The sequence below is a fragment of the Fulmarus glacialis genome, unplaced genomic scaffold (assembly GCF_000690835.1).
Source record: "Fulmarus glacialis isolate BGI_N327 unplaced genomic scaffold, ASM69083v1 scaffold18399, whole genome shotgun sequence".
In the NCBI taxonomy this organism is placed as follows: Eukaryota; Metazoa; Chordata; class Aves; order Procellariiformes; family Procellariidae; genus Fulmarus; species Fulmarus glacialis.
The window spans coordinates 1-13,038 of record NW_009231584.1 but is presented as its reverse complement, the minus strand read 5'-3'; the positions used below and the strand labels follow the sequence as shown (position 1 = coordinate 13,038).

Sequence of the window (13,038 nt, the reverse complement as noted above, 5' to 3'; positions counted from 1 at the left end):
AGCCGCCTATTTCCTCATCGCGGTGACAGAAAGCCACTAAACCATGATGAATCCATTTAGAAGGGAGTGCCTTAAGACGATGGCATTGCTTAAGCTCAGGAAGGCAATCAGACCGGGCTTATAAACAGGGAAAAATCCTTAGAGCGGCATTTCTGCTGATCGAGGGGGGCACAGGGGGTGAGGGATGGAGCTGCAGCGGGATGGTGCAGAAGGGAGGCTGTACTTGGAGAATTTTCCCACTAGCAAATGCTATTTATCAACACTAATCTAGAAAAACAAAAAAAACCAACAGAGACACACCTCACCTTCGCCACCACCAAGAGCACGACCTGGTACCAGCATCTGCAGACGCCAAGGGCAAGAGCAGAACCTCACGTGCTTGAGGCCGGGCCAACACTCTTGTTCCTTCCCACACTTGGCACCAGAAGCCTGACCTCGCTGTAATGAGCCATCACGTATTTCACATGCCTCCTTTGGGACAGCAACAGCGAGCCCCCAGCCCCGGGTTGTCTGTGTCACCCAAGCGCACCAAGAAATGAAGTGCTGCTGGAGCACTGACAGCACGAGGGGCCACCAACACCCTGGTCTAAAGGCTTGGTGACACCTCGAAAGGAGCAGTTCCTCCTCCACCCGTGGACGGACGACCTTTCGTGGCAGCTGGCAGGAGATGCACGGGACCCGTCTGTCCTGGCGGGTGCAGACGGACAGACTCCCCTCGCCTGCACCGACGCCGAGCGTGTGCCGCTCACAGGATGGCTCCTCTGCTCGAGGGCAGGGGCACGGCAGGGTTTGACCCCTTCCAGACCAAGGCAGGCACGTGGACTCCTCTTCTCCGAGATGGGAAACGCCAGAGCAGCCACGAGAGCAGGACCAGAACCCCTCTGCTCCCCCCTCCCCCCCTCTGCTCGTTAATGGTTATTACCGTGGCACAAGGTCCTCCGTCCTGTTCATCTTCAGTTCAACCCAAGGAGAGCTACTCGGCAAGTTGCTTAGAGGTACAAACTCAACACGATGAGCTCTTAAAATATTTACTGTCCCAAAGATTCAAGCCCTTGAGTGCCAGGATGTCTTTCAACATTTGCACTTCACCATTGCAAAACTCCATCTTGTTTAATAGGCTGAAACGCTGAGCGCTTGGCATTTAAATAGCTCCTGCCGCTTTTGGAAGAGATTAGTAAAGTATAGAAGCAGCTATTTAACATTCAGGAAGTGCAAGGCATCCATGGGAGTTATCAGTCACTCCAGGCAGATGGTAAACGTATCTCCTTTCACCACAAACTGAGCAGCAAACATTCAAATTCATCACCAAGACAACATATTTAAATCCGCTTCTATTTTCAATCCATACCTTTTTAACAAACTGCTAAGTAATGAAAATCAATATTTTCACCCAAGCAGTTGGGAGACGGTCCTGAAGCTCTGCCCAGCTGCGGAAGATGGAAGATTTGCTCTACGCATTTCAGTCACGCACAATTATTCACGACAAAGCCAAACGTGGCACCCTGGGCGCAGGTCACGTTTACAGCCAAGGAGGCACCGACTTTCCTTTGACCAGGAAAAGTTAGCTCCGATTTAACGGCACTTCTGCATCAAGGTGGGAAGTGTCACTTCAGGCACGGAGTGGCTAAGGCAGAGGTGACCTCAATCCCAACTTTGGGGGGGAATTTTGATAGGACTTGCACATTTTTAGCCGAAAACAGGAGTTAAGAGACTGGTGCATTTCCTGCACATTACGAGCAACCTCAGCAGACCACCTGCCGTCTTTGTTAGTGACCAGTTAGTTAAAACTGCTATTTAACAAAAATCATACAAACTCAAAACGAGATGCATTTAGCAGAAACAACACATCAGCAACATACTGCATGAACTTTACTTGAGCAGACAGACAATATACATCTGTGGTCCTTATCCCAAATCAGCAAACTCCTAACTGTTGAAGAAAGAACGTTTTCCATCTTACTTAGAATCAAAACCTTCTAAAATTCCCTAAAAGGAGACATCTCAGAACCAGTAAGACAATTGCTCATCAGGGCTCACCTGCAACCACACGTAGGGCAGAAGGTACCGACTGAAATAATGAAAACACCCCACCTTTGTCTTAAGATAAAAAAATTTATTTTACAGTCTTATAAAGCAGCTTTACATTAAGCACAAACGTTGATCCATTTACTTTGTATATAAACATAGTAGAACCTTTCCCTCTGCAAAAAGTCATGTCTCGCTGTATATAAAACTAACATGTGCACATTGTGCTTAAACTGCAAAGTCTGTACAGCTTTACAAAGGACTACCCTTTACAAGAGCATCCTGTAAACAATTTATTGCATATTTAACACATGGTGTATATCCCACATGTAAAAAAAAAAAAAAGTAGAAAAAATAAAGTACAATTACAAGGTGAATGAAAATAGCAGCTTTCAGTGAATGTCTTGCACAATGGCCGAAAGAGCACTGCCACACTTGTACAGTTGTGCTTGTGTGTCACTGGTTTGCACATACCCATGCGCACTATGTTTCCGACGAAGTCTATGTACAGGAAGCCTCATGGAAAGATTAAACAGATCTTAGCGACTAAGACCTTTGTCAGTTTGAAGACTGAAAACAAACAAAACCCAACTTCAGTGAATTTGATGAAGTTATGGGCACCAGTCTCCAACAATCCTCTTCCACTGCGCAACTCAATTAAAGAAAAAAAGATAACAGGAGAAACCCCCACACTGACTCTCTTCAGTTCTGATGGTGGTTGGTTTAATTTACACGTGTGCTAAGGCCAACAAAAACGCGATGGAGGTGTTAAGGATAAGGTGGGCTGACAGGACCGACGGCGTTGGCATGGCCAACGTACGCTTCTGAGCTCACCTATCCAAGCTGCCGGGCTGACTCTCATGAAGCACTGAAAGATCAGCGACACTGCAATTTTTCAACTGGCATTAATTAAAAAAGAGGAAATTGTGGCCTCCATAAGGCACCAACACCATCTCTTGAGCAGTACCCAAAGAGTCTCTCTAGGTTCTCCAAATCCAAAATGGGCAAAAGATGGAGGAAACACGCAGGAGAAAGATGTTTCTGTGTTTGCAGTAAGGACCAGTCGTTCGTAAAGGAAGCACATTTTTCTGGGTTTTGTGTGTGTGCGCGCGCGCGTGTATACACATGTACGTAAAAAAAAATTCACCTCTGCTACCTTTGGTATTGAAATTTCTCCTGTGACATCCACTTCCCATATTAATTGATATGATCGTAGCATGCGTTTGCAAAGATCAAGTAATTACAAAATTATTTCAAATATCTGCGAGAAATAGAAAAAGCATCAAAAAATAAAGGAAAAAAAAAAAAAAATCAAGATGCATATTGTCCTTGTGCCCAGCCTTTTTGTGATTTGAATGAATTTTGTCCTCAGTAGGATCATCTTAGGCTTAACCCCCACCTACATGTACAACACGGAATAGGATCAGTGGAAAAACCCCAAAGCTGATACATGTCCTTCCCATGCCGGCATATGTCAGGAGCTTTCGAGTCCGGGACTCTCACAGCAAACACCAGCATGCCTCAGCAGAGCTGATAACGGGGTATTTGCTACGCTACCAAACCAACACCCCTGATCTAACGGTGCGATCGGTTGGGTTTACTCTTCTGGATCAACCAGGACGCTACACGCCGAGAAGGCAATGATGGGTGTACAGGATTGATAAATAGGAAGAAGAAACCGCCTGGTTTCTTCTGCATTGCAACAGTACAGTGAAAGCGTTTGGGTTCGGATGTGTGTGTTCGGTTATTGCACGAGTACCCTTGCTCGCTTGGCAGAGCCACGAAGACAAAGCGCAGCAAGAAGCCAGTGCTGCAGATGGAACAGCCCCTTACACGATGAGTAAGACAGCAGGCAGAGGTGAAACTTGGTATTAAAGCACAGGTGGAGCTGGAAAGCCCTCTGGGGTAATTTTAATTTTTAAAATGCTTGATATACTCAAGCAGGTTAAAAATGAAAATCACCATAGGAAAACCTTAATTAATTCCAATTGAATTTCCTGCGCGCTACTCAAAATGAGCTCCACGTCACACTCAGGAATTCAAGACAAGTCTCCCACAGAATGAAGTTGCCAAAGCTTGGAGAAACCTCTCAGATGTAATTAAAAAAATACAGTACAAAACATCGGGCTCCACGACAAGAGATTCCAGCTACCAGGGAGGAGAAGACACCAGCAAACCTGACGGGCGATGGTAAATTTGGCTTTACAAAAGGGGGGTGGCACGGCTGCAGGCTTTGTGAGGGCCACCAGCCCCACCGAGTTGTGCTTACGTGGCGTGTCTTCGAAGCCTGCACGCTGTCTGCGTGTTTTCCATTCACACGTCTGTAGAGAAACCATACAGCTAAAGGGTCTCCATACAGAGAATTGGAAGGGGCAGGGGGGGAAGTGTATTTTTCACCCCAAGAATCTGTATTAAAAAAAACCCACCTCTAAAAAGATACACCGTCAACTACCCAGGCTACAAGTAAATACACGTTTACGGCATTACACCAGATGAGCTGTTACGCTGTTCCAACATATACACACGTAACTCCATTTTAAAAGAGGCCACAGACTAACTTTTCAGGCAAGTGCTGGACTTTAGAGACCTGTATGGCTTCTGCAAATATTTTCCTACAAAAAGGAAAAAAAACCCAAAAAACCAAAAAACGTCCCCAAACTCAGGAGCACAAAGGGGTTTTGCTTCGTGCAGATAGTTTCGCTGTGGAGCACTAAGGACAGGTGAAGTTCCCGAATCCTACCCATCAGACCCAAATATTTTCACACCGGAATGCAATGATTTCACGAGATCAGTTTTAAGGATCACTTCTTTGAAACGGTCCGTAAAAAATTTAGGATTCAACCTTTGAAACTGTACCTCTGGGAGGCAGCAGGACCGAGGGGTTTGGTTGTAAGCTCTAGTTGTGCTTTGCCCGGCCGCCTCGCAGATAGCTCTTCCACCTCTTGACGAACTCTTTGAAGATGGGGGACTCGTCTATCGTGCTGAGGAGCTGGAGCTGGTTGATGTGGGTGGTGTGATAGTCCCATCGGGCCAGGTTGGGAGCGGTGCCGAGCATGAAGTGCCGAAGGTCGTAGATGGTCCCTGAGCCGGTGTCGTAGAGGGGAAGCATGGCCTTCAGGGACTCCATGCCCCGCTCGTAGAGGACCCGCGCCTCCTTCCCCAGCTTCTCCCCAGCCGTTTCTTTTAAGTCATACAGCCCGATTAAGGAGTACATGAAACCGTTGAGCACGAAGGAGCTGGGTGAGGTCGGGTACTCCTCGTACCAGTCGTGCCGGTTCATGAAGACGGCTTTCACCCCGCGCTGCTCCGACGGCAGCTTGTACGGCGCCGTCGCCCGCAGAGCCGAGCTGAGGAACGCGTGGTCCTTCGTCAGCAGGTACGCCCGCACCAGCGTCGAGATGGCCTGTCCTTGCGCCATGGCCGAGTACCAGCCCGGGTCCAAGGACTTAAATCCTTCCCCCAGCTTCCTCATCACCATGATGGGCCAGCCGCCCCTCTCGTCCTGGTTCCTCACCAGCCAATTGCTGGCAGCAAAAAAAGCTGCCATGTGAGCGGTGGCCGAGATGGTGACGTTATCGAGGAAGCCTCTACCCTTCGCTACCAGCCTCACCACTCTCTTGGGCATGATTTTGGTCTGCTTCACAGCTTTCGTGTTCGAGAGGCCAACGCCTTTCCGCAGGTCGGTGACCAGGTCCCTGGTGAGGGTGCTCCAGCTAGTCCTGGGACCGATGCCGTAGTAGATGTCTCGGTCCTTAAAAGCGATGAGCTGGGTATTGGAAATGTAGTGCACGGTGAAGAGCTGGTTCTTCTCCGTCGTCTCGAGAACCACAGAGATGCTCCCGTTCGTTACGAATTTGAGATCAAAAGAAATAATAAAATCTCGGGTGTTCCCAAGCTGCAGAGATACCCCCTCGGTATTTTCTGCAAAACAAACAAAAAAAGCCTTGTTCAGTGGTAAAGCACTCATTCCTCCAAAACGTTTAAGCTACGAAGCGCTGCTTCCAGAGGTAAGCCCTCTTACCAGGCAGGATCCAAAAGCTTTTAGGGCAGCCCATCAATAATTCAATCATTCTTTCTGTGCGCTATCATGTATTATTTAATTAAGGATAAAAGTAAATCCATGAGCGAAGGCCGACTCCCACAGCACCGGGGAGAGCTCGTTCGCATCTTACATTAACACGCTGCAGCACTTCGCTGCGGAGCAGAAGCGCCAGGGGCTGATCGATGGCTTTATCAGACGCTTCTGGTACCTGATCGATGGAGGAGCGCAACGGGCACCAGCAGGATCTGGGGTAAGGGAAAGGGCCACCAACGCGGGGGGCTTACTGCTGCCTGCAGTAGGTCTTACTGCTGCCAGGATGCAGGACAGGCAGAGCCGGACTTTTCCTACAGGATGAGGCACAGCAGCCAAGCTGCAAGAACGTAGATGCTGCATGATTTTCCTCTTCTGTAATTCAAAATATAAACCAACCACCACCCTTTTGTTCCAAACTGAAAATTTCACTTGGCAGGAAAGACATTAAAAACACAGCACCGCTTGAGCAGTCGCATTTCTGCATAAAGCTCCGCTTTCAGCAAAAAAAAGCCAGCAGTGCTGAGAAGCAGGTATTTAGGATCCCCCCAGGACTGGTATTTAAATCTGTGACTTTCTTCTTTCCCAACCTGGCAGTTCCAAAAACCAGTGCGCTGATTAGTTTAATGGGGAAAAAAAGAACAGAATATAGACAGACTAAAGTGTTAAAGTATTTATTAACCTCTCCATTGGCAAAACTCAGTTTAATTAAAAAAAAATTAAATAAAGCTCCTAGGCAATGCCACATAATGAAATCCAGTGTTCTCTCGCAGGCTAGATTTTAAAATGTAAAATCAACTCCTCCCCAAAAAAACTATACTAGAAGATCAAAGGGCTAATTAGTTTGTAAGGCTGTGTGCAAATCCTGTAGCTTTGAAGGCACAGAGGGATGATAAACACTTAAAGACAGTCATCTTATATTAACGGCTTTCTATAGAATAAAATTCTCCCGCGCGAGGGAATTGTTTCCTTTCTGCTACTTCTCGATGGGTGAAATGCCCTATAAATATTTCTACGTGCAACCAACAAGTTACGGTCTGCTCTCCCTGCGTAGCAGAGGCTTTTCCCCATCTCCCAAACCAATCTATGGCATTTCGCATCAAGACCGTTTCCACGTCTTGCGCGGGAAGGTGCTATTGTACGGACCTATTATTTTGACTGAATGTCCTGTTTTTCAATCTTTTAAAGTAAAAGCTTCACTCCTTTGAGTTTTGGAGATCAGCATCTGCTTTGGGAGAAGAAACCGAGCGCTTTGTTCCACAACATTTTGTTCCTATGAAAAATCTAATTAAAAAACCCCACTCGCAATTCCTGTCAAGTAAGTTTTATGGTTCCTTGTAAATAAATGCTTGTGTGATAACGAAGTAAATTATAATAGAAGGGGAAAAAAAGAGTTTTAAGAAGCAAAGGAGAACTAAAGGCTGCCCGTTGTTTGCACTGCCTTAAGCGCCTGAAAATCCATTACTTAAGGCCATCTAAGATGAGTGGATGCATACCGCGGCCTTTGAGCCCCCCAGATTACTCTGCCATCAATAACGCATGAGGAGAGAATACAGAACAGATCTTTTAGCCTTTCCTCTCCCCGTATTTATCTACTACAAAGACACAAGAGTGTTCGACAATTTTTTCCCTAGAGACCCAGGCCTAAGGTGCCAACTGAAAATTACTTCATTGTCTTTTTAAGTAATGGACTCATTAATTCTAATGGGTATTGATTGAGGAAAAATACATTACGTCCTTATTAATGAGCCTGTCCTAGCACAAAGGAAACTCTTGCATGAAATAATGAATTTCCCTGCTAAGTACGAAACAGAACACGGTAAATTGAAGAGACGGCAGCAAAATGCCTCTTGCACGTCTGCAGGTGAAGGAGCGCGCCCGTACGCAGCCCCAGATCTTCACCGTCCTCTGCAAATACCTGCGCAGCACGAGGGCAGCTGCTCCCTCTTGCTGCCTTGTTTAAGGTAACTTGGGCTAGTCAGAACCAAGATCTCAAATTTAGCAAAAATAGTTGCATGCCACTGAAGAGAGAGATCCCGGGTCCAACCGGAGAGCTGCACGTGCTACGCTGAAAATAGACCTTATCTATCATCTGTCAACATCTGCTTATCACACGTCAGCGCTATTTCCCAGGCTTCACAACTGGTTCCATTTTTTTTTTGCTTCTATTTTGAGACAGAAGCTGAAAGGCTCAGGAAATATGACTGTAGCTTCTCGCTGCCCTCCATGCATACATCCACCCATTTTTTCATTAAAATAGTGTTGAAAAAGCAGTGATGGAGAGAAAACAGAAGAAAAGAAAAACTCCAGAGGTACAGAAACAAGATGACATTCTCGGGTGAGATCTTAAGGACGGGAAATCACGCAGGATAAATGAAAACACATTAATCCCAGCAAGTTAAAGCTCCCCTGATACCATCTGTGCAAACTAACAGACGTGGCTTAGCTGCCACGCATTTAGGATAACCCACCTGGAGCGACAAACTGTTTGACACTAGTGAACTTGGCTTTATCTGATACTGTGGACAGAGAACAGCCTTTCGGCACCGTCCAGTCCACGGACCTGCCGGTTTTGTCCTTCTCTTCAGCCGTTTCGTACACCTCGATGTGAGGTGGTTTCTCCGTCAGGTTTTTACTGTAGTGACTTAACCCGTACTGTGCAATCTGGATGGGGTAGAAATAGCCTTGAGGTCCCCACTGCGTGGACAACGGCACGCCTACGAGAGAGGAAGAAAATGAGTACTTTATTGGCACATTTTCAAAAAAACAGTGTTTGCAGCCTTGCAGATTCCTCCTCCTTACCCCATCACTCCTTTACTTCTAGCAAATGATATTTCTAGGCTTCACCATTAATTAGACTTGAGGAAAGTCCTGTTCAAGGAGTGAATTGCTCCCATTTACACCAAGATCCGTGACTAGTCAAAACGAAGCAGATTTGAGTGGCAGAGAAGTCCTTATCATGATCTTCCATACATTTTCATTTAATTGTTTACTGAAGCAGCATACTTATTTTAAAATGCATTTAAAATGCCCTAACAGATTTTTCCCCCCCTGCCCCAGAGACCACCAAATCTCCAAACGATGTTACATCTAACAAAATCCCTTTAACACCACATAAATCTTTGCAAATCTAGTGTATATATTATTACTAGATTTTGGTAAGAGTTATTTGATGCTAGAAGAGCAATTTACCCAGCATCTACAAATCTGCTCCAATTATCTTGGCTCCCCTAAGAGCATTACAAGCACAGTCTGAAGTGATGCCTGCAGAAACCAGCCGAGCTCTCCATGCAATACCAGCAGAATATGCCCCAGTTCTTCCACCCAAAGCTGTCCCCTGTCTTCAGAGCTACTGCTCCAGCCCAGCCGTCCCTGGCATTAACCCTCCACACACACCTCCCTGTCCCAAAAGCTGGCAGCTTCACAGGAAAGCACACTTCATTTGGGGTTACGGTGATTTTAGATGTAGAAGTTGGCACTTGACCAGAAGAACCCCCTGGACCACCACCTCTTTAGAGGATTCAAAGCAGGAAGATCACAGAGGACACCTTCTGTAGCCTGATGGATTGGATTTCACGTGCAAAACCCATTGTACGAGCTCAGACAATGTCACATAGCCATGCTCGATATAAAACTTCCACCCTCCGTGACAATTGTTAGCAGAGATCCACCTGCAGAAAACCCTGCCACGCTCCAGGCTCTTCTCTGCCCACCCTTCACCAGCTCCCAGGAGCTGCAGCCTCGAGTTTTGGGTGGAAAAACCCTCGTGCCATAAACTGCCTATTGCATCACCGGCTGCGCGGGAAATGGAAACAAACGGTGTGGAGGAGACTTATTTATACACATACCTCCATAAGCAAGCAAAAACACAATACTAAGATACGGATAAAAGCAGCATTCTTCTAAAGTCCTGAATTTTATTTGGAACAAATTCCCAACCTCTAAATATGAATCCAAAGGGAATATATCATTGTGACCCTCTTGCAGGAAACCAAGGGTATTTAGTATCGTAAACCTTTGCGTGCACGTAAGAAAAGAAAAAAGAAGATGAAAATAAACAAGTTGGCCTTTGCACCATTTTCCCCCTTGGCAATGTCAAGCTCAGAAATCAGTTTCTTCTGAAATCCGGTACAATGAAAAGATTACTTAAACCCCCCTTGGCAATGTCAAGCTCAGAAATCATTTTCTTCTGAAATCTGGTACAATGAAAAGATTACTTAAAAGAAATGTAAAAAGATACATTTTCATACATATTTTGGTGCCTGGTGTTACTAATAAATATTACTGATGGAGATGTGATGGCTTACTGCTGCCTAAAGAGAAAACCATCACGGGAAATATTTAAATACCATCTATTATCTCAACTCCTGGAAGCCAGCTCACTTATTAATGCTAAACATTTTCAGTTAAGGGTGCATTCATTGAGACTGAAAGATGCAAAAAAAGAAACCTGCTATAACAGCTTTACTTGAAATTTATACAAGATGACAAGATTAAATTCCCCAGGTCATAGGACATAACACCACATTAACCTTGCAGAAAGAGAGAAGGTGAAAATATAACACGAGGTTTTTTTCATCATGCAGCAATATGAGAATCTCTAGGGCTGGAATAGAGCCTAAAACTGTCTGAGAATGTATTTTAATATTAAAACCCCTTCCCTGCAAACTACAACCATTTCTCTTCTCCGAGCTGTTTGCTGGATGCCAATAACTATTGCCTTTACGAAACCCAGGCTCTGGCACCACGTTTCATAATGACAAGTCTTAAATCACATGCTGCAAAAAAGCAAAGTTTATAGATAAATAACCACATTGTCGAGCATTAAACTCGCTGGTCTCTCGAGGTTTAAGTAGAGAGCAGCTACGCACACCACCTCGCACGCACATGCGTGCAAGGCAATAGGCTGCCGAATCTGTCCTGGTTCTCAATTAGTTCTTACTGAATTTCAGCTTTTTGCTGAAAAACATCACAAGAACTGCAGAGTCCAGTTGCAAGGGGCATCTCGCGCATCTTCCACATTTCATATAAAAACTGGCGGGGCTCCAAGACCTAGGTCCAAGCCCACCCCCTAACAACAAAAGCAGCACCCATGGCTATTAATCATATTCACAAGCTGTATTTAATCAGCAATGACTGTAGCAATTAGAAAGGAAAACCATCTCCTCGGCCTCTCGTGGATGTAAACCCCGAGCAGGGCAATGCTCACATGTCGTGGATGCGTTGTTACCAGGATGCATTTGCACCTTTCAGAGAGCCCCACATTTCAGAGCCCTGTTTCCCTTCCTTGGCACATATAATGAGCATGAGAGTTAAAGTAATAAAAATGTGAGAGTAACCTTAAAAAAAAAACCAACCGACATACCCTATGCATTTGTTTATGTGAATCCTTTACAGACAAATTAATTGCATGACGTGCCAGCTTTCCGCAGAGACTGTATCATGGGAAGAGCTCCTACCAACACAGCAGAGCATCACCGATCACCAAGATGCATGAAAATTAATGTATTTTATTAAGTAAAAGTTGGTCTTTAATTTATGAGGGGTCACAGTGTCACATTCCGTAATAAAGTCATTAATTTTTTAATATGAAACCTGACAAGAATTTTCTGCGATCAAATCTTTGCCGAGACACGGGAATACCTTGCGTCCTAATTACCAACTGCACGGTTTAGCAAAAGTGCAAATTGGGAAGGTTTTACCTTATATTAATTTTATCCGGGGATGCTTCAATGGCTGGAGAGCTTTTTGACCCTTCAGCAGTTCTCCGAAACCTCCTCACCTTGCTGGGGCCAGCAGCACCTTTCTCAGGACAATGCGAGGCCATGCCCTGCCTGCCCCGGGCACGGCAGCACGGTGATGCCCATTTACCTGGACCGTGCACAGGACGAGCTTTGGCAAGAGCAAACCCCTCCCCGCTTGCTCTGGAGCAGCCCAGCGGTGAAGCTTCGACTGCTGCACCTCCAGCACCGCCCCAGCAATGCAAGGAGACGGGATATTGTTAAACCCTGAAGACAAAACCCCAAATATTAAGCTGCCTGTGAGCAGCCAGGCTGTGCCACAGGTGCTGGCAGTGCCATTTGGCTCAGAGCGTGGGGCTGTATCTGTGCCCACAGGGAAGCAGGAGCCTCCTCAGACAGCAGGGCCAGGCTTTTTTATTTAATTTTAGATTCTAAAATAATTGTGGCTCCCTGGCAGATAAGACACGTGTCAACAACAATGCCAAAACCTGACAGCAGCACTGTAAGAAAGTGTCCTGGCACCTCTGGAGTTTGCTGCAACCAGTAAAACCAGCAATGACAGAATAGTTTGGGTTGGAAGGAACCTTTAAATGTCGTCTAGGCCAACCCCCAGGCTGTAGGATGGGAGCCAGGAAAACCTGGCACGAAGCAGAGACTGTGCACGATTTCCCATAGTTTTTTTTATCGAGACTATCATGACAAAATTAAGATCACTTTGCATCTCAAATGATGGCAGCAAATTTTAAGAAGCATTTCAACTATTAAAAAAAAAAAAACAAAACCTCGACACCAACCTTCAACACCACTTATGCACTTCACTCTGTCTCGAACCTCTACGTTGTAGCCCTCGAAGGACATGAAGACCCCGTCGGGGTGGTAAGGTGCACGCTGTGTGTATACTTTGGAGTAGCTATGAGAGAATTCAAACCTGTCATAACCATCGTACTGAGCAATTTTCCCATAAACCTCAAAGTATTTCTCTACCCAGCTGAACGGCAGGAAGACCTCGTTGCCTTCCCTCCTCCCTTTAATGGTGTGCTCGTCATTGATCAGACAGTCAATCTCCTCGTACTTCAGCCCCGGGGCTTTGTTGCCGTTGAAGCCTCCCGCGACGGGGGGAGCCTTCTGCTGCTCCTGGGGCGATGCCTCCTCGCTCTGCTGCCGGGCCGGGTCGCTCTCGGAGGCGGCGGCTCGGCGTTC

The 13,038-nt window shown here is 46.0% G+C and overlaps 1 protein-coding gene across 1 annotated transcript; it reads right to left on the bottom strand.

The window, feature by feature from the left end:
- Positions 1 to 4,921: 4,921 nt before the first annotated feature.
- On the bottom strand, positions 4,922 to 13,032 carry GLCE (glucuronic acid epimerase; the record flags this gene model as incomplete). Its single annotated transcript, XM_009584640.1, has 3 exons — positions 4,922 to 5,946; positions 8,569 to 8,814; positions 12,633 to 13,032. Coding segments are annotated over 3 exons (1,671 nt in total), but the record flags the coding sequence as incomplete, so codon positions are not given.
- Positions 13,033 to 13,038: the final 6 nt, after the last annotated feature.